This window comes from Podarcis cretensis, assembly GCF_951804945.1.
Source record: "Podarcis cretensis genome assembly, chromosome: 7".
Classification (NCBI taxonomy): Eukaryota; Metazoa; Chordata; class Lepidosauria; order Squamata; family Lacertidae; genus Podarcis; species Podarcis cretensis.
In genome coordinates this window covers 5,256,818-5,277,924 of record NC_137176.1, presented here as the reverse complement: position 1 = coordinate 5,277,924, position 21,107 = coordinate 5,256,818, and the positions used below count along the sequence as shown (strand labels likewise).

Here is a 21,107-nt window from a genome sequence, read left to right as displayed (position 1 = left end):
CTTTAGACTACAAAGAAGTTATAATCTCTGCATCCCTCCGGTCAGTGTGTAAAGGACCTGCCCGAAGGTTAAAGCTTTTTGGGAAATGATCTATAATGAAATTAAGAAAGTCCTTAAGTGGACTTTTCCTAAGAAACCAGAGGCTTTTCTCTTGGGCATGGTTGGCCAATTGGTGTTAAAGAAGGATAGGATTTTCTTTATGTATGCTACCACAGCAGCAAGAATTCTACTGGCAAAGTATTGGAAGAGGCAAGAACTACCTACTCTGGAAGAATGGCAAACAAAGGTGATGGACTTTATGGGACTGGCTGAGATGACGGGCAGAATCCGTGACCAGGGGAAGGAGACAGTGGAAGAGGACTGGAAGAAATTTAAAATATACCTTAAAAACTGTTGTAAAATTGAGGAATGCTAAGATGTCAAGGGGTAAGAAACAGAGAATTACAGCTGTAACTAAAAAAGTAAAGGAAATTTAATGAAAGGGAATCAAGATAAATTGACCAAAGGGTTGCTAAAGAACCATAAAACAAGGATGCAGGGATGGGGAGGTATGGGGAAGTCGAAGGAAAGAAGGTGTATGAAAATACAATTATGAAGTTATATTTGTTTAAATGTTTTGTATGTTTTTGTTTTGTGTTTTGTTTCTATTATGTGTTTGAAAAATGAATAAAAATTATTTTAAAAAAAAAAACAAAGAGCATGGGCAGTATCCATCTACTGTGGCCTATCAGTGCAAGGATTTATAAAGTATTCTAGGAGTTTCTCCAAACCTCTGCACCACCCAGCCAGATGGCCAGGGTATAAACATTTTTTTAAAATAAATGAATAAATAATATAAGCACAAGGAAGTCCCCAGGACATCTTCTCTATGAATATGGAGGACCGGGGCAGGTCATTGTTATATTCCCCAAATACTCCCCAAGCATGCAAAAACATCCCTACCTTATGTGATCAAAGGCCTGCTATAGGAATCTGGGACAGTCACCCTATAGTTTTCCTGCAGAGATCATGGGTTCCCTACCAAGAATGCTAGGAGGAGAGCCAGCCACTATTACAGTGCTTATTCGTGACATGGAAATTTGGATCCGTCTCATCAGAAACTGGCACAGCCCTACCAACCTCCTTTCACATGCATTGTCCAGGAGGCAGGAGGCGATCGCAGGATTACGCTGTATTCAGGCCAGTGATTTAGAGGTGAAAGGCTTCATATCACTTCAGCTGTTGAAATCTCCAGAGGTTTAAGCTATATAGAGCATACACATAGCAATTCCAGACAGTGTTTTCCAGAATAGCTGGAGAATGGCCCCTGTACCGAAATAACAGTCTGCCACGTACAAATGGAGCTTCCAGATGAGAATGTCATTGCCTAATCGGGAGAAACATATTCAGGTCAAGTGCCAGATGCAGTTATGCAGGGGAATAGTGTAGGTCCTTGCAGCCTTTGGGGAAGGAGCATAATACCAGACTTCTAAAAAAGAATGGAGAGGCGTCTGCAGATATCAGAGGAAGAAGCCTTTGGTAGATTCCCCACCCCACCCCCACCCTGTGTTGCAGACCATGATTATTACCTAGTCCTGTAATTCTGGAGTGCAAGCTTTTCTCCTGGAGAAAGGAGAACATTTTTACTTTTCACAGCAGATTGCAAATTGTATTTGCTGCAGAACTTAGATGCGAGTCCCAGAAGAGCTGCCCCCTGCATTGCAGGCCTTTTTGCACCTGACCAGGGAGGGCAGAAACCTGACTGACTTCAGCTACAAAAGCTGAGGCTGCTGCACAGACTCTTGGGCTGGGGGGTGGGTTGGGGTGGGTGGGTATTGTTGCTGTTGTTGTTTTTTGTATTTTTGTATATGATCTTGTGAATTACACGTTCTGTTTAGTTGGGTATTTTTTAATGTTTTATATACTGTTTATGTCTACTTTTGGTATTTTGTTTGTATTTTTATGTTGAAATAATGTAATTTTATTCGTGTTGTAAGCCGCCTTGAACATGGCTTGAATTATAGATAGGCAACATACAAATAAAATTAGGTAGGTAGGTAGGTAGGTAGGTATAGAAACTTATATCTGGGGTGAGAATGTGGGATCACACCTATGATCAAAGTGCATGACTGCAAATCAAATCATTTATATTGAATGATTGAATATAAAATAGAATTTAGACTGCTTCTGTACTGATGCTATTTGTTGTTGTTGTTGTTGTTGTTGTTGTTGTTATATTTGTATACTGCCCTATACCGATAGATCTCAGGGCAGCTCACATGGACAAAATAAGCATTCCAGTAATTTTTAATAAGCATTTGCTGAATTAGGGTTTTTTGTGGGTGCACAAGAGGAACAAAACTATATACAGTCATACCCCAGGTTACAGACCCTTCAGGTTGCGTTTTTTCAGGTTACGGACCGCCGAAACCCGGAAGTACTGAATGGGTTACTTCCGGGTTTTGGCGATCGCGCATGTGCAGAAGTGCTAAATTGCACCTTGCGCATGCACAAAAGTGCCAAATCACAACCTGCACATGCACAGAAGCGCAGCTGTGGTTTGCAAACGCTACAGGTTGCAAACGTGCCTCCCACACAGATCACGTTCGCAACCCAAGCATCCACTGTGTAGGGTGTGAGTTACGGGTGTTCAGTAGCCAGTTGCCTAAACCAAACAAGAAATGAGAAGCCAAAATGGACAGATCTGCCCATCTCTGTTTAGTTAGATGTTTACTTTATTTGGGAGGGGCTATTGCTCACAGCTTAGAGCAAAAATTCAGTCCCAGACATATCTAGTTGAAAGGATCTCAAGTAGCAGGACTGGGAAAGCCCCCTCCCTGAAGCCTTGGAAAGTCAGAATAAGCAGCCCTGGGCTACTGGGCAATTGTCTGATTCAGTAGAATGCAGCTCTAGAGCAGAGAGAAAACAGGCTTTCTCTCTCTGCCATGTGGCAGCCCTTTAGATATTTGAAGATGGCTATCTTCTCTCTTCTCTATCTCATCTTCTCCAGGCTAAACATCCCCAACTCCCTCAACCGTTCCTCATAAGGTTTGGTTTCCAGACCCTTGATCGTTTTGTTTGCCCTCCTCTGCACACTTTCCAGCTTTTCAATATCCTTCTTAAACTGTGGTGCCCAGAATTGGACACAATATTCCAGTTGTGGTCTGATCAAGACAGAATAGTACTATTACTTAACTTGATCGAGAAACCATACTTCTGTTGATGCAGCCTAGAATAGCATTACAGTGGTACCTCGGGTTACAGGCGTTTCAGGTTACAGGCGCTTCAGGTTACAGACTCCGCTAACCTAGAAATAGTACCTCTGGTTAAGAACTTTGCTTCAGGATAAGAACAGAAATTGTGCCACAGTGGTGCAGCGACAGCAGGAGGCCCCATTAGCTAAAGTAGTACCTCAGGTTAAGGACAGTTTCAGGTTAAAAACGGACCTCCAGAACGAATTAAGTTCTTAACCTGAGGTACCATTGTAGCTTCCTCTGCCCACCCCACCCCCACTGCATCACACTGTTGATTCATGCTAAGCTTGTGGTCCACGAAGGCCCCTAGATCCTTTTTACATGTCCTACTGGCAAACCAGGTGTCCCCTATCTTATATTTGTGCAGCAGTTTCTTCCTGCCTATGTGTAGAACCTTACATTTGTGCCTACTGAATTTCATTCTGTTAGTTTGGTCCCCATTTCTCCAATCTGTTAACGTCATTTTTAATCTTAATTCTGTCCTCTGTGACATTAGCTACCCCTCTCTGTTTGGTGACATCTGCAAATTTGATGAGCATCCCCTCAATTCCTTCATCCAAGTCGTTTAGAAAGATGTTGGACAACAATGCGCCCAGATTCATCTGGCATGATTTGTTTTTGAGAAACCCGTCAGGGGCTGCTGTGACCACCTACATCTGTTCTCAAATGGACACACTACAGGCAGGCCATAGCAAAATCAGTGAGTTTTTATCTTTGGAATGAAACCATTTTCTTAAGAAGTGCTTTTCAGGTCAAAATAAACGCTAACAGTAAATAATGTGCATGGAGTACATAGAAAAAACAAGTACTCAGGCTCTATTGACAAAAATGCTGTGTTTACACAACCACAGGAGCTGGATGTGTGCTCAAACCATTTCCGCTGCATGCCCATCTTTGCATTTCCCATTCCCTAGGTTATTTTTTGGATTTAGCTACAAGAGAGAAGCGTCATAAAGCTCCCACTAAGTATTGCCCTTGCTCAGGCAGCTACATCTTGCTCCCACTGACCTGGAACATGCCCTGTGCAGACTCCCACAAATAAGTCATTGCATCCAAAGGAGACAACTTTAGAGACACTTCAAAATCTGCTGTCATTATGGATACAGAAAGCTGAATTCCCCAACTGGTGTTATTAAAAAAGGCTCGCAGTCACGATTGACCCCATTTTTAATCTAAAAAGGACCCAGAATCAGCTTTCAGCTATCTGCAACAAATGCAATCTTATATGAGCCTCTCTTGGTTATTGTGTGATGAAGAGAGAGAAAAGATAAAAGAGCAATGAAGTTAATTACAGAGCCTCATACATTCATATTCTTCACTCTACATTATTTTACAAATGCTAAAAAGAGAGTGTCTATAAAACCATGTTTCCAAAATGCTATTTTATAGCTATGCTAGTTTATTGCTGTGCAACCATGCGCCACATCTCCTTTCTTTCAGGGTCTGCAACTATAAACAGTTTTCCTGCACAACCTACACAGAGCATGCAGTGGAAGCACAGTCTTCCATAAGCATTGCATATCCAGCTGTGCTTCAAACATAACCTGAATTTGACCTCCAAGGGACTCAGGCTCCCGGACCCATTAGCTACCCTGTTAAGACTGCCAATTATTATGGCTTATGTGAGAGTTTCCTCTCATTTGACTGCATGTCTGCTGGGAGCCAGGCTAGGCTTAGGAAATGTTCTGAAGTCGCATCATGCAGCCTCCTGCTGACGCTCAGTGCGCTTGAGCACAGCCTAGATGGGATGAACCAAATGTCAGCTGCTCTGAGCTCTCTGGGAGGGCACGGGGCTGATTAAACCATCTATGGCCTTTTAAACTGTGTGTGTATATATAATGGTTTTTGTTTCGTTATTGTGACATGTACTCTTGTATTTTACTATTGTAAGCCGCCCTATGGTCTTCGGATAAAAGGCAGCATAAGCATTTAATGTAAATAGGGGGTTGTCCCCTCATTTTTCAGTGATCCAGGAATGAATGGTCCCTTTGACTATCTGATAGCTTTAATGTTCACTTCCATCACATGAAGCATAGCTTGAAATGACATTCCCAAGAGCCTCCTTTCTTGTAATGGAGCTCAGGTTCAAAAGATATCTAGATAACTGTCCCACATTCCTGGCAGCAGGTGGCACTGCTGTTGAAGCTCTCTCTCTCTGCAATCTAGAAAATGCATATGGTGCACTGCCCTCCATGTGCTAATATGGTTTGGACAGCTTGTCTTAAATATGGAAACTGGGTGCCTTCTAATCTTACATAGTTATACCATTGCTGATGTTGCCTGTCATTTAAGTGTTTAATAACCATATACAGTGGAACCTCGGGTTGCGGACGTAATCTGTGACGGAGGCACGTCCGCAACCCGCAGCGTTCATAACCTGCAGCGCTGCGTCTGCACATGCACATGACGCGATTTAACACTTCTGCACATGCATGAAGCGCAATTTAGCGCTTATGCGCATGCGCAAGCAGTGAAACCTGGAAGTAACCATTCCGATACTTCCAGGTTTCCCATGGTCCACAACCTGAAAGCGCATAACCCGAAGCGTCTGTAAGCCAGGTACCACTGTATGCCTAATGCGTCTATTCCTCTCTCTCTCTCTCTCTCTCTCTCTCTCTCTCTCTCTCACACACACACACACACACACACACACACACATTCCCAACTGCTTTCCAGCTGCACATTTTGTGTCCAACTGCACACTAAAAAACCAACAAAGAACTTTTGGATCATCTTGGATGATTCTTTCTACCTGCATGTGTAACAACTGCTCCTGATTTTCTCTAGTACAAACAGAAGCAATTTCCACGGCAGTTTACAAGGGCTGGATTTTTTCCTCCAGCTAATCCATTTTCCTTCTTGGCTGTGTGTGCATGCTAGACAGAGATGCGTTTAGGGATACATGAATCTAATTGCATAAGACAACAACAGAGACAGTGCACTCTGACACATATTCCCTCTACAGCCAGAGCCTTGGTTTTCTGGGAACTAAATCCCCATAACGAAGGGCACACTGCTGAGTGCTGTTGTGACTGCTCTACATCCTTCATTACGCCCTCAGAGTGCACACGAGTAATGACTGAATTGCTCAGAGTTTAAAGATTTCACAGCACATGCAGCATCTCTAGGTCAATGTTGTGCAAATAATTAAGTTATGCACTAGAGGCAAAACAGAAAAGCAGTACTGCAGACTGTTGTTCTCTGCCAAGCACGCCCTAACTCTGCTCTGATTGCAAGCAACAACAGTAAATCTTGTACAGAAATAATAGGTGAGGCAGAGGACAGGTGCATTTTTAATTCCAGCAAGAATACAGGGGAGCTTCCATGTCATTACATAAATTACTGGAAGAGAAAGCATACTGGATGGCAATCACTAATCGGATGCCTCTGATTAGCCTATCAAATATAAAATGCATGTAGTATATCTTGACATAGCACAACCAGATTTGTGTTTAAAGCTCTTATAACAACAGAGTTGTGGCACAATCTACTAGAAAATTCTCAAAGGGGTGTGAGCAGAAGAGCCTTCAGGAGGGTCAAGAACTTGATCTCATCCCCCGTAATATGTATTGACATTTTTTTTATTGCGCAGATCTAAAGTAGGCGCTGGGCTGGTGACCCCTGTTCTAGAGCCTGGGTCCATTTCAGGTCTCCATCCTGGTTTTTCTAATTTATATTCCTTCTCTTTGCTTTAGATCATGTTCTTTAACTCAGTTTGCCAAGTTTGGTTTACTGATATGCAACCTTTCAATTCCTTCTCCCAAATTCTTCGTAAATCAGGTTCAGTTTAAGTGTATGGACCCCTTAATTTGTTAGGATTGTTTCCCCCCCTCAAGTTTCAATTTCTCAAGCAGACTGAAACTAAAGCAGAAAGCAACCATTTCACAATCACAAAGCACATTTTACAAAACACAAAATGGCTGAATCGCTTTAATTCCTTCACAGTGTAGTTGCACAAGTTTTGAGAATTTGATAAAGGTCACCCAAAATGTTTAAAATCCTTAAATGTTCTCCCCATGTGAAAAGGTAAGATGGTAAATATGTGGTGGAGAGCAGGTATTGTAATGTCTTTTTAAAAACTGCTCAATTTAATTTTAAGTTCAAAAACATTCTAAAATGAAGCAATATATGTGTGTGAAGTGGGAATTAAGGCAGAAAACCGTAGCTGCTGTCTTGCGTGAGAGCAACAGATTCCTTCAAAGTAGTGACCACACAACCCCGTGCTTAGTTGATTACTCTTGACAAGATAACCACCCAAGGAAGAAGAGTTTTCTTCCACTTTGCACTTAATGGCGCCCCAAGGAAACAACATGATTGAGATACATGATGTCCGCATTGCACTGGGCAGTTCATTACTATCAGGCATGCAAAGCATCAAATAAGGCCATTTACTGGAGTCATTTTCAGGTGTTCTGCCCGCACACCGGAGTGACCCCCACCCACTGAAGCTAAGTGGGGCTGCGCAGTGGGGAGCCTGGCCGGCTGAAGCGGCCGGCGCCACCCTGCTTTAAGGGGTGCACACACAGCGCCCTGCAAGCCCAAGTGATGTAAAGGTAGACAAGCCCCCACTTCCTCAGCCCTTTTAAAATTTCTTAACTGACTGGTTAAAAGAGTTATAACCCTGTAGGTCAGGGGCAGGGGGAGAGTTAAATTCATGCCACCAAGTCTCTTGCAAACATATCAAATTTCTGGAGTATACAAATGAAGTCCTTAGCCACCTTCTTATTATCCCACCAGGTTCCATGAAAGAAGGCTAAGACCTTTTTGGATGTTTTGTAGTCAGTTATGGTACCTTAGAGGAGAGCTGAAGGTATCATAATTTGCTTTTCTGTAATTACCCCCAGACCTGGGCTTATCTTGAACATTTGTTAATGCTTAATCGCTTTGATTTGTGGGAAATGGATTGCTAGCAGGGTAGGAGTTCTGGGCCTCTAACTTGGGCATATTTCTTCCAGTGCCTGCATTTGGGCTGATGTACAGTGGTACCTCGGGTTAAGTACTTAATTCGTTCCGGAGGTCTGTTCTTAACCTGAAACTGTTCTTAACCTGAAGCACCACTTTAGCTAAGGGGGCCTCCTGCTGCCGCTGCGCCGCTGGAGCACGATTTCTGTTCTCATCCTGAAGCAAAGTTCTTAACTCGAGGTACTATTTCTGGGTTAGCGGAGTCCGTAACCTGAAGCATATGTAACCCGAGGTAATGGTTTTCCCCTTCTTGTCTATTGGAGTGTATCTGGATATTATTAGGATAGGTGACAAAGGCAGGGGTCTTGTGGCTTGAGAACTTACTGCTCCTTCCTCTCAAATGGCCTTTTCCAGACTACAGTTTCATTTCTCTAGTAAGTATGGGGGATAGATATTTAACACTGGGTGGGGGCATTTTTCAGGCAATGTTTTAGTTGGAATAACAGCTCTCTGTCAACAAAAATATGAATTATTTGTCCCATATATCAGGATTCCAAAAGGTTAGTTCAGTACTGCCTCTCCAGTCTCAATTGGACAGGTATTTATAACATAAATAAATGATTTCCTAAATCTGGAAGCTGAGGTTGCCTGGGAGCATATACATCATCTCCTGACAAGTGTGGCTCTACTGAACAGGTAGCTAAGCTTTTACTTGGAAAAAGACTTCTCCAGCCCCTTACTTGCACTCTCACAATGTAAAGGACCATGGCTGTCCATCTTGCCACGATCACTTTGCATTTACCTCTACCTCCCGTGCTGAGTCACAATAATTCAGCATAAATTTCCGGACTAAATTTGGCAATGGATTTCTGGACACTTTAACTGAAGCACCACAGGTCTGTGCTCATGTAATAAGCATGTTAACACTGCAGAGTATTCTTAGGATGAGATGGTCTTCTAAGTTCTTCTCACGAGTTTGTTATCAGTTAAAAACATCAAACCCAAACAGCTGCTCTTCCAGCTCCTGTCCTCCAATTAAAATATATGACTTTTAAGACCACATAGAAGGAAAACAGTTGAAAGAGATATGCTCCTTACCTGAATTTGCAATTAGTATTAAGGGCTCAGACAAATGACTTTAAAACTTTAAAGCTATTCAATTAAAACTAGACTGTAGAGCTCAAGGACCAGCAGCCTTACTTGTTGCCATCTTCACACAGAAGACTGAACCCGCCCTAAAGATATTTAGTAGCAAAGTGGAAAATGGCGAATTGGATTTTAAAAAGGCAAAATAATATTAGAATTGGAGCTGTCGGAGATGCATAAGGCAAGCTGTGTTTTAATGCTCAGGAACTTGGCAAAGTCTTTTTATATGGATTTTAATATTGCAGATGTATACAGTGGACGCTCGGGTTGCAAACGTGATCCATGCGAGATGTACGTTTGCAACCTGCAGCGGCGCGTCTGCGCATGCACGGGTTGTGATTCAGCTCTTCTGCACATGCGCAAAGTGTGATTTAGCGCTTCGGCACATGCGTGACCCCGGAAACCCGGAAGTAACCCGTTCTGGTACTTCTGGGTTTCGGCGGGTCCGTAACCTGAAAAAACGCGACCTGAAGCGTCTGTAACCTAAAGACTAAAAAGTGAAATGACATTAAAGAGACATTTGGTACCTCTGTGGGAGGGGGTGGGATTTAAAAATAAATATAAAAAATCACTGTGTATGAATCACTGTTTATATATATACAAAATTAAAACATATTGTTTACTCTTGTGTTTTTCTAAAATATAAGTTAATGCTACTTGTTAGCTGCCTTGGAAAGATGGCTGTGTATCCTGAGAGGTAAAATTGAGGAATGAGGAGTCGTGTTCCTCCGCTGCTCTCTGTAGTTCCTGGTTTACCCCACAACTCTTATGCACCATTTAATCGTTCCCTTTTAACTGAATTATTTTAATATATCAGAAGTGCAAAAGCCAGTAAGAATAAAGTAGGCCAACAGAACAAATGCTGGAAGTTTTAGTCTAAAATTTAGTCTAATGTTTCTTCATGTTTGGCAGCTGTGTATTAATCACCCCCACCAACCCCAAAAGCGTGCATTTTATCAAAGAAAAATGTTAATTAATGTTCTTTACCAGGACCATAATGTTACTGTTACTAAGTCATGAAATGCCTTTTTGGAAAATGTCCCCTCTCCTCTGCTGACACTGATGGAGGGGAAAAAATCAGCAATTCAGCAAGCCAATAAAAGGGGCCGATTTTAAGTGCTTTTTCTGCTCCATGCTCTGTTACTTTCTGGTGACAACAACATTGCAGCCCATGGATTTTCAAAGCAGCTCAGCCATTCATTTTCCACTTTCCTCTTTACGCCAGAGTGAAATTCAGGACATGGCATTAGCTTAAAAGAAATAAGCATCAACAGGATGAACTCTACTCTACTTTGCTTAGGTGAAACTCCCTTTGAATCCGATGGAAGTTTGATCCATGTAACTGAGAACAGGCTTTAATGCTCCAGGCACAGAACTGCTGCTATGCTACACAAATTCAGAGTGCAGCTGCATGCAAGGAATTAAGGATTTGCTGGCTTAACGATTAACTTCTTTATCCTTCTTAAAACATATTATGACATCATCTTTTCAAACTCTCATTGATTAACTGACTGATTCCTTCAGTGCGAAGCACTTTGGCCAAAGCTTTTGTGGACCAATAAATTAAATGAATGGTTTACTGACCTACCTAATGGAAATAAAAAATTGAGCAAGCCAACTGTACAGAAGGTGTGTATCTGAAACTGGGATCAGGTGCACCTTATTCCAGTCAGAGGGAGAGAGCTGCAACAGCTAAATATGCCTGTTGGAAATGAGCAGCTAATTAACGCCTGGCGAGACACAGGTGTAACTCTGGGGCAGTGGAAATGACACAGCAAAAGCAAACATTTGGTTAGTTCACTTTAGTGTAATGGCATGAAATGGGTCAATTGCCTCATGGAAAGCATATCTTAATTTGACTGGCAATTGGGGTGGGGTGGGGGGAATAGCATGAGTTCATGAACTTGGGCACCAGAGCAGAAAACAACTAAAAATGAAGAGCTATAATTATAACACATTATATAGTAGCTGAGTGCACCAACCACAATATTTAGTTCAGACCCCAAATAGCACACCACAAAATGTGGCCTGAGGTGCCTCAAGAGCTGCCTGGTTTGGCTCACTGTCAGTTTGAGCCTGTTTATTTCTTTCCCTTCACATTCCCTTTCCTTCACTATTGTGAGTAAAAACAAACAAACCCCCAGCTATCATTTTTGTTTTCTTTCAACAGAAGTGGAAGAAATTTGTAGACATACTAATCCGTCAAGAGTGGATAAAATCACAACCACATGGGTCCAGGGGGCTCTGTGCTATGTAAATTTGATTTCTGTAAAAGAAAAGATGGCATGGATCCTGCCAAGTTTCAGAAGGAAACTTGCAGAAGTTTTCCTGTAAGGGTCGCTGTTACAGGTTTTTTGATGTGTAAAAAAGGAATCACTTAATCTTTCCCTAGTGTCTTGTGGGTAACTGATCTGAAAACTGCAGCCTTTCTCCTGGGTAAGAAACCTAAAAAAAGACAAACAAACAGGTTCATAGGCAATGCTTTTCTTCTAGAAAAAGGTGTCGGTGTTGTGTACCATTCAGTACCCCCAGAAATGTTCATAAGCATTTGTACTAACTGCCATTATTAGTTATTCCTATTAGTCGTTTACTTATGCAAATGACTCAAAGTAACTTACATATCATTAGAGTTGATTTTGGGGTGAGAAGAATTGAAACATCAAATCACTTCCTCTGATTATAAGTTAGATCTGTCAGGAAGGAAGGATGTCTCCCTCCTCATCCTGGTTTCTTCCTTAAACTTAGAAACGTAAGTTTCACTGTTATAAGGCTGCTCCTTCCCCCAAGGCACTGTGACTGGCAAGCACGGAAAACATCATTTTCTCTTATTACAAGCTAGACCTGTCAATAATGAAGGAGCTGCCCTTTTTCCCTCCTGGCATTGGCCTTTCCCTCAAACAAGAAATGTAAGATTTGATTTTGTCTAGCCGCTCCCTCTCCTCCCACCCCCTGGCATTGCCCTTATATGGCAATCTTAAAGACATAGATTCGTTTTTTTAGGAGATGCTTGTCTGCAGCATTTTTCAAATGTCTGCACCATGGAGGAGACACAATGTGCTTCAGCAATCCTTGCTTTGTTTCAGGCAATCCAAAAATCCCCTTGAGGTACCCAATATGCAAATCCTGAGCTTTGAGAGTAGTGAGGCAAGGGTCTGTGGTGTGCCTGCCTGCATGTGGAGCACCTACAGCACCCCCCCGCCCCCATAACTGGTAAACAATTCAATTTTATACGCCAGTAGTGATGATATTACACTTCCCTGGTCTTAAATCTCACCTGAGAGGCGGGAGGAGATACATTTCTCCTGAGCTTATAAAATAAGAATGAGGAGATAAATAACAACCAGCAGCAATTATTTTGTGCCCTCTTCTGTCATATTAAAAAATGTTGTTTCCATGCTGTTTAGAAATGTTCTTCAAACCACAATTCAAACAATCTCAAGTTATTTTCTGATGCAGGCTGCTGGAAGCCTGGGACTAAGGCCAATATCAGGTACCCATCTGTTCTTTTGCCTTGTTCATTCAAATTCAAGAGGTTCTTTGACAGAGAGTGATTCAGGACAGTTATGAACAAGCAGAAACTGGTTCCAAGACCACACAGAGAAAATGGCGCAACTCCCCCCCCCCCTTACCTGTTGTTGCGCTGGATACTGTTGGCCACTGCTGCTCAGGTCCTCCAGGTCCCACACGTAAGCCTCCTGCTTCCTCCATGTGTAAAGCACTAAACAAATGTACACAGTGATTAGATTATGCAGTTCTCATTAAAACAATATGGTTCCTTTTTAAAAGCAGCATTGCCCTTTCTGCTGCACGGTCCAAAATGCTCACTGCCACAATTGCTCATAATCAGCACCATCATAATCATCACCCACAGCAGCAGTAACAACCATTTATGCAAATTATTTCATTCTTACTTATGAAAGTATTAATATACCACGTTTTCTACTACAGTGTGCTTCCTGCAAAAGTATAATTGAAACCATCTAATGTTTCAGTTTTTCAAAATGTACAATAGTGGACCTTCATTGTATATTTGCATTCCACAACTTAATATATCCCTGCTCTCATCCAAGTCAGACAAATGTTGCATAAATGTTGCCTTTACGGAATGGGTTGTTTCCATTAATGAGATGTGACATGTCTAACATAGCTGGGAAATTACTAAATCCCAATAGTGTTTATGCCTTACCATTGAAGTAAATAATGAAACACTGTCCTGTCAGTTCCAGGGATCCTTCAGCTTACTACCATTAACCAAACTCTTACAGCAAGTATTCTGCTGTAATTTACAGTACCCAGCAGTGATGGCACCTTATGCCTTTGGCTTGGAGAAAGAGGGAACAGCAGGAAACATTCCACAGAATCTTTTTCTGACACATTATGTGGTGAACATTCTGACATGAGACCAGCACATTTAACAACCACGCATTATTAAGGTGTAAACTCAAGTGATAATGACAAAGGGCATGTGGGTTTAAAGAAATAAATGCATGTGCTTTGCTTGTCATATGGAGAAATTTGATCCAAAGTTCTAAAGTCAACTATTAGATTCTATTGATGGCAAAAATGTTGTCAGTTTCCAAGCCAACCTTGCTTCATTAGATATAATTCATTGGCTCAGTTATTTGCATTTGTTGGTGACCATATTATAAAATAGGCCTTTATCCCAAAGTAGGTGCCCAGTGCCATTTTGGAGTACCTGATGCTGTCATGCTGACTCTGATGTTGTCCCCAGTTACTATTGCTAGGGTGCCACACAGAACCGAAAGTGGGATTCAGCTAATGAGTCCCATCAGTGCAAGTTCACACAGGAAGGTTTTTCCTCCTCTGTTCCATTGACACTCCCCAAAATTGGCTTGGGGGCAGGGAAAACTCCCAGAATAGCCTGCAGGGGGAGGAGAGGATCATTCTGTCTGGCAAGCTGCAATGCTTGTGCTGATGGGACATTTGCTCCAGCAAGTTGTTGAATAATAATAATAATAATAATAATAATAATAATAATAATTTATTATTTGTACCCCGCCCATCTGGCTGGGTTTCCCCAGCCACTCTGGGCGGCTTCCAACAAGGATGAAAAATACATTAAAATGTCACATATTAACCTAGAGAGATGTGCTTCAATGTGGCAGACTGTCTGGAGTCATATTCTTGCTCAACCATGACACACATTCTGTGTAGCTTTGGACACCTAACCACAACTCATGGCTATTGGAAGATAAACTATACAACAGGTATAATGTGTATCACACAGGGAGCAGAAATGACTAATAAAATAGTAATGAATATAGTAAATGAATCAAATGATTTGTAGAGATAAGGCTTGTATCCAGTGAAGTCATACCATCTTGCAGAACACAACTTTCTCTCTTCCTCCCCACTGCCATGCACAGTCCTGGAGCGTATCTTAAAGGACTGTCATATAGAAGATGAAGCAAACTTGTTTTCTTCTGCTCAGGAGGGTAAGACCTGAACCAATGGCTTCAAGTTACAAGGAAGGAGATTCCGACTAAACTTCAGGAAAAACTTTCTGACAGTAAGAGCCGTTTGACAGTGGAATGGTCTCCTTTGGGAGGTGGTGGACTCTCCTTACTTGGGAGGTTTTTAAGCAGAGGCTGGATGGCCATCCATCATGGATGCTTTATCAGAGTTCCCTGCATTGCAGGGGATTGGACTAGATGATCATTGGGGTCCCTTCCAACTCTACAATTCTATGATTTTATGCTCAAATTGTATATCTGTGTAATTAAAACCACATATCCTAAAGCCACCCCAGCCTCCTTCATTCCACAGAATCTGAACCCAGGGTAAGCACTGGCACCCTTTGTGTCTCTCGCCACTCAGAGATCAGGGTGTGAACAATAATGCTATATGTTATAAACAGTTATTAAAACAAGTCTGGAAAATATCTGAAAGTTGCATGTCCAAAGATCAAAACTTGGGCACTTAACTTACAGCTGCTTATGGGCTCACTCCACCAGGAACCAGTGGCGTAGCGTGGGTTGTCAGTACCCGGGGCAAGGCAAGTAATTTGCGCCCCCTAACCCGTGGATTTGCGCCCCCTAACCCTAACCCCCAGATGTTGCGCCCGGTGCGGCCGGCCCCCCCTGCACCCCCCACGCTACACCACTGCCAGGAACTTCTCCTATGCCACAAGGGCAGAGTCATGCTGCTATTATTATTATTATTATTATTATTATTATTATTATTATTATTATGTCACATTGTCTTAAGGGACACAGGTGGTGCTGTGGGTTAAACCACAGAGCCTAGGACTTGCCGATCAGAAGGTCGGCGGTTTGCTCAGTCCCTGCTCCTGCCAACCTAGCAGTTCGAAAGCACGTCAAAGTGCAAGTAGATAAATAGGTACCACTCCAGCGGGAAGGTAAATGGCATTTCCGTGCGCCGCTCTGGTTCACCAGAAGTGGCTTAGTCATGCTTGCCACATGACCCGGAAGCTGTACGCTGGCTCCCTTGGCCAATAAAGCAAAATGAGCACTGCAACCCCAGAGTCGGTCACGACTGGACCTAACGGTCAGGGGTCCCTTTACCTTTACCACATTGTCTTGCCCAGGGCAACCCAAAACAACTTCCAACCAACCAGCCTACCAGACAGACAGACATCTTCTTGGTGGATCAAGGTTGAAGCAACTTAAAGCAAGCAGATTGCAAATGAACAGTTTCCCTCACAGAAAAGAAGGGTACATGCGATACATACCCTTGCATTCCAGCTCTTAAAGATGCAGAATAACGCCAGTCAGGATTGGGTGGTTTTGGCTGCAAAACAAAGTAGGGAAAGAAATCAATATTAATTTATGCTTAAACATGTTTAAAAAGCGAAAAAGCGATGCATTCTAATCTCGGATCACCTCCAGATTTCTTCAGCTTTTTAAAAAATCTGCCAAATGATCTCAACAATATACTCACTCAAAGGCAGTAGGATTGCCAACCCCTCACCAAATACATTCCAAATCTAGGGTTGCCATATCTTGAAGAGCAAAAAAGAGGACGGGTGAAAAATGCTTGAGACAACAAAGCATGGGGAAGTAAGAAGACAGAAGACAGATTCAACTCTACTTGCCCATGTGTGCCTTTTTAAAGAAAAAACAGTACCGCTTCAGTTTGCTTATATATGAATGGGTTAGTCACGCGAAGAATTTGTGTGTTTTGACCAAGTTTTCTAGCAGCCTGTTGACTGCCATAAAGTGACTTTCCACCTTGAAAACTAGACTTGACTACAATTCCTATCATTCCTGGCCAAGGGCCATGCTGGCTGTGGTGGATGGGAACTGGAGTCCAACATCTGGGGGGCCACAGGCTGCCCTCCCCGTTATGATGACAGCACCTGTACTCTGGAACTCCCTGCCCATTGACATTAGGCAGGCATGTTTGCTATATTGTTTTCAGTGACTGCTAAAAACCATTTTTTGTTTAGGCAAGCCTGCCCAGATATGAAAGATTGGCTTGCATTTTAATAGGTACTTTTCATTCAGATAGAGTATATTTTTAACTACTGATTTTATGAACACTTGGGTTTTTTATGTTTTAAAACTTAAAAAATAATCATTCTGACTTTCCTTGATAATTTTAATGTTTTAATGTATAGTTTATGTTCTGTGCAAACCACCTAGAGGTTTCCACAATTGAGCTCTGCACAGATGTTAGAAATAAATAATCCAGAGCAGTAAAAATCTGATGGCAAACAAATTTAATATTAGTATTTTAAAAATGGAATACAACCCCACACCAGCAAGGAAAGGTTTAACAATTGCAAAGTGCATATGGAATGTGAACAATTAACAACATGCAAAACTCAAAAGCACAGTACAGGAAGGTGAGAAACGATGTGTTAGGAAGCAGAATATTAAGGATAAACTTAGGATATACTTCTTAGTTAATATTGCCATGGCTGAATGTTAAGGATTACCACAGAGTGCATGGAAAAGGCAGGTTGTTTTTTTTAATAACACTTTGTTTGTTTATCCAGTGAAAGAGAAAATGATTCTCTTCTACTGGAAGGTGTCTCTCTGAGTTCCATTAAGTGCAGCCTCCTGTGAAGAGTGGATTTCAGCCACTCCGCTTGTGATGGAGTTTCTGCTGGGGTTTATGGACTGCAGAGAATTACACTAGATTATATCAGGCTTGCCGACTGCAGCAGATTTTCATCAAAAGCAGACATGTTTTGTCACAACAGCAGGAGCTAATGCCTCAAGAAAAGGGATCTAAAAATGGGAGAAGGAAATAAGAAACGAGACCCTATTCTATAGCTCAAATCTCAGCCCTGACCAGCAATCATGGACATAATAATAACTGTAACAACCTATTGGTCTACAAATATCTCCTTTTTCATATTCTCAAATAACGGATACAGCATCTGTTGTTAGATTCACAGCTAATGGGCTCTAGCCCACAAAAGTTTACACCCAATAAATCTGAATCTTTTAGATGTGCACATATTCGTTGTTTTTCCTAGGAAATAATGTCTCTCTGTAAACTGAAACTGCAAAATCTTAAATTACTTTTCTTTGTTACACTGCTTACAAGAGAAATGTTTGTCATACTTTAACCATCAAATATTGTCATTAAGCATGATACTTCCAGGGAACCTCAATGGATGTCTTGTGACTCAAGTGTCTTTTATGTCTCCTGCTGGCACCAGGTCCTCCCCCCAAAGACCCTCTTTCCATATGAACCTACCTGGACCCTGAGATCATCCTCTGAGGCCCTTCTTCGTGTGCCTCCTCCACAAGAGGTCCGGAGGGTGGCAACACGAGAACAGGGCCTTTTCTGCAGTGGCTCCCCATCTATGGAATGCTCTCCCCACGGAAGTTCCTCTTTAGCCAGGCATTGGTTGATTAACATCATATACCCCTTTTAAATGTGTGTGTTTGGGGAGGGGGTATTCTTGGATAGTGATTTTTTACGTTCTTGTTTTTAATATGTATTTTGTGTTTTTGCATTAGATTTTAATATTATGAACCACTCTGAGATCTACGGATGAAGGGTGGTTTACAAATTTAATAAAAAATAACAACTACAACTGCTTCCCCCACCCCCAAAAATCACTTTAGGAATTTGCCTCTCCACTGGATGTTTGCTACTAGGATGAAACTGTGGGTTTCATGGGGAGAAAAGCAAGCTGTGCTGAATCCCAGGATGAAGAGACAATTGAATGTTAGCCCAATTTTCCTGAGTAAGCTGAGAGGGGTCTGACTGAGAAGTGCAGGACTGAGAACGTTTGGGATCCCACGTTTTAGCATTTTCTTGAACACCCCAAAATTCACTACCATCTGGGGGCTGTAAGTAAGGATGGTGGTAGCAGCTACCAGATAGTTAAGATGCAGCTTGCCTACATTGCAAGGCAACTGTGCAATGAAAGAGTGCAAACAGGTTCTCCTAGCACCCCCACTCCTGCCCTTGGATACATGAGGCAGTTTCCAATTTCCTAGGAAGGCAAGATCTTCATCGGCTGCATTGCCACTTCCTTTGTGGCAATCATGATCATTTCCTTTCTTATAGAAGCACGGATGGACCACATCTCTCCAAGCACCTTGGGAACAATTTAAATTCAGCAGTCGAACACATGCTATGCCTGCAAAAGGTCCCAGTTTTAATCCCTGGCATTTCCAGGTAGGGCCAGATAAGACTCCTGTCCAAATCCCTGGATAGTTGTTGCTGGCTTCCTATGTTCTTATGACCTACCTTGTCCACATTCTCAGTCTGCAATAAGTGAAATCCATCCGAACCAACCTGACTAGTTGAGGCCCTGGCTACAACCCGTGTATTGGCCAATAAAGCTGAGCCAAGCTTAACATCAGAGATTAGGACTGAAGGTCTATCCAGGAGTCAAAGAAGGAAGCAAAGAACCAGGAAATGCTATCACTGCCCAAAGCAAAGTCCCAATCTGTACATGAAGACTTTGGAGCCCTTCCTATTGAGGATAGCCAATGGGTGGGTGGACTTACTCTAGCACCTGGGAACATTTTGTTATTGGGGCAAAGGTGGCTAAACTGTGGCTGTGTAGATGTTATTGGAATACAACGCCCATCAGTTTCAGCCAGCATGGCTGATGATCGTGGAAGATGGGAGTAGTTCAACAGCTGAAGGACCATAGTTAAGCCATCCTTGATCTGTACGCTCTGTAGGCTCACAGCATTGGGAACTGTGCACAGAACCATGGTGGCCTAGCAGCTCTTCATACAGCCACAAAGTGGGTGTGATGGTAAGTGGGGTTTTCTTCCACTTGTATTCAAGCCATCATATGAGCTGTTTCTTTAAGCCAGGCATGTCCAAAGTCCAATTCGGGGGCCTAATCCGCTGGTTGGTTTAATCCGGCCCCTGTGGCAGTTTATTTCCTGGGGTAAAATCCTAAGAAAACCTCAAGAACTTCAACCCTTTAAAAAGCTCGACAACTTCAATCCTTAAAAAAGTTAACAACTTTGGTCGGCCCTCACGGCCCTTCACTTCATCAAATCTGGCCCTCTTTGAAAAAAGTTTGGACACCACTGCATTAAGCCCACCTCCCTCTCTACACACACATATACAAAACAGTGAAGACAAAAGAAAGCAGTAACCCTGTGATGTCTCAGTCAACAGAGCACGAGACTCTGGGCCATGGGTTTGAGCCCCATGTTGGACAAAAGATTCATGCATTTTAGGGGGTTGGACTGGATGACCCTCGTAGTCCCTTCCAACTCAACAATTCTATGATTCTATGAATGTCAAGGAGAGAGTGTGGCCGTCATTAGTGGCAATGCTCTCCCTTTCTTGCTATCCTAATTCTTAACATAATGAGAGAGAATTGCTTTCTACAGCTGGACATTAAGCTAAACTAAGGAGAGTCAAAGTTGCTTACAAATTGTGCAACTCATCTGTTTTACACTGGAAGCCATCCTTTGGAGTATTTTTTGTTGAAGCTGGTGCCTCTGACTTGAGGTCAGCTGCAGATTACCCTAGGAGAATGAAAATGTTCTCCCTTTAGTTTCTTGGTGTTCAATTTTTTATGTCAGGATTGAGTCTACATAGAGACATTTTTCTACATAGAGACAGATTTATTTGTCTAATGCAGACAGCAGAAGGCCTTTTTTGGCAGGTGACTGCATGTGTCACATTGGAGTATATGCAGGTGAATGAACTCCAATGGTAGGATTCTGATCTGTAGTGGTGATGTTATTAGGTCCTGCAATGGTGCATGTCTGCTAGCTGAGGATAACAGCAACGCAAGTGACCTCTTTGAGGACTCCATGGTTTATGTCCTCAGAGCACCCAAAAAACCCCTCATTGACTAATGTGCCCATGTCTGAGGTCAAAAGTCCATGCTTTAAACCATTGGCTTGATGCCATAATGGATAACATTCATTACAGCAAAGCAACAAGTACACAAATAACACAAGATAATAAGAGTGCTGTTGTAGTGGAATTGTTGGAAACAGCCCAGTAATAAATGCCCAGTTCTGCTTTTTCGTATTAAATGCATTGAACACAGTAAATTATTTAAAGATAGCTCTGCATTTCATCTTGAGTTTCTTCAGAATGTCCTCTTGGATCAATATGCTTTATACAAAGAAGCTTCACCTGCCACTTTCTTTCTTTCTTTAAATTAAGAGCCCACAATAAACTTCAGTTTCCATACTCTTGTGATAATTTAAGTGCTGCCATTTTGCAAACATGCAAGATACTAAGCATTTGTGATTTGCCATGAGGCATGCAAGAGGAAGAGTTTTTGGGTGGGGCGGGGATGATGTTTGAGGCGCTGACGTCCCCAACTGTTCTAGATGTGTATGGAGAAAAATTTGGAGTTCTCCATTTTGCAAGTAATGGATACAAGCTGGT

General features: G+C 42.2%; 1 protein-coding gene across 1 annotated transcript in view; it reads right to left on the bottom strand.

The window, feature by feature from the left end:
- Window positions 1–21,107, bottom strand: part of LOC307219547 (uncharacterized protein) — a 103,985-nt gene that overhangs the window by 25,298 nt on the left and 57,580 nt on the right. The window contains exons 5-6 of the mRNA XM_079982802.1: window positions 15,994–16,052; window positions 12,911–12,999 (exon numbers count right to left, since the gene is read on the bottom strand). Coding sequence (XP_079838928.1) covers window positions 12,911–12,999; window positions 15,994–16,052 — 148 coding nt within the window. The remainder of the gene's footprint in view (window positions 1–12,910; window positions 13,000–15,993; window positions 16,053–21,107) is intronic.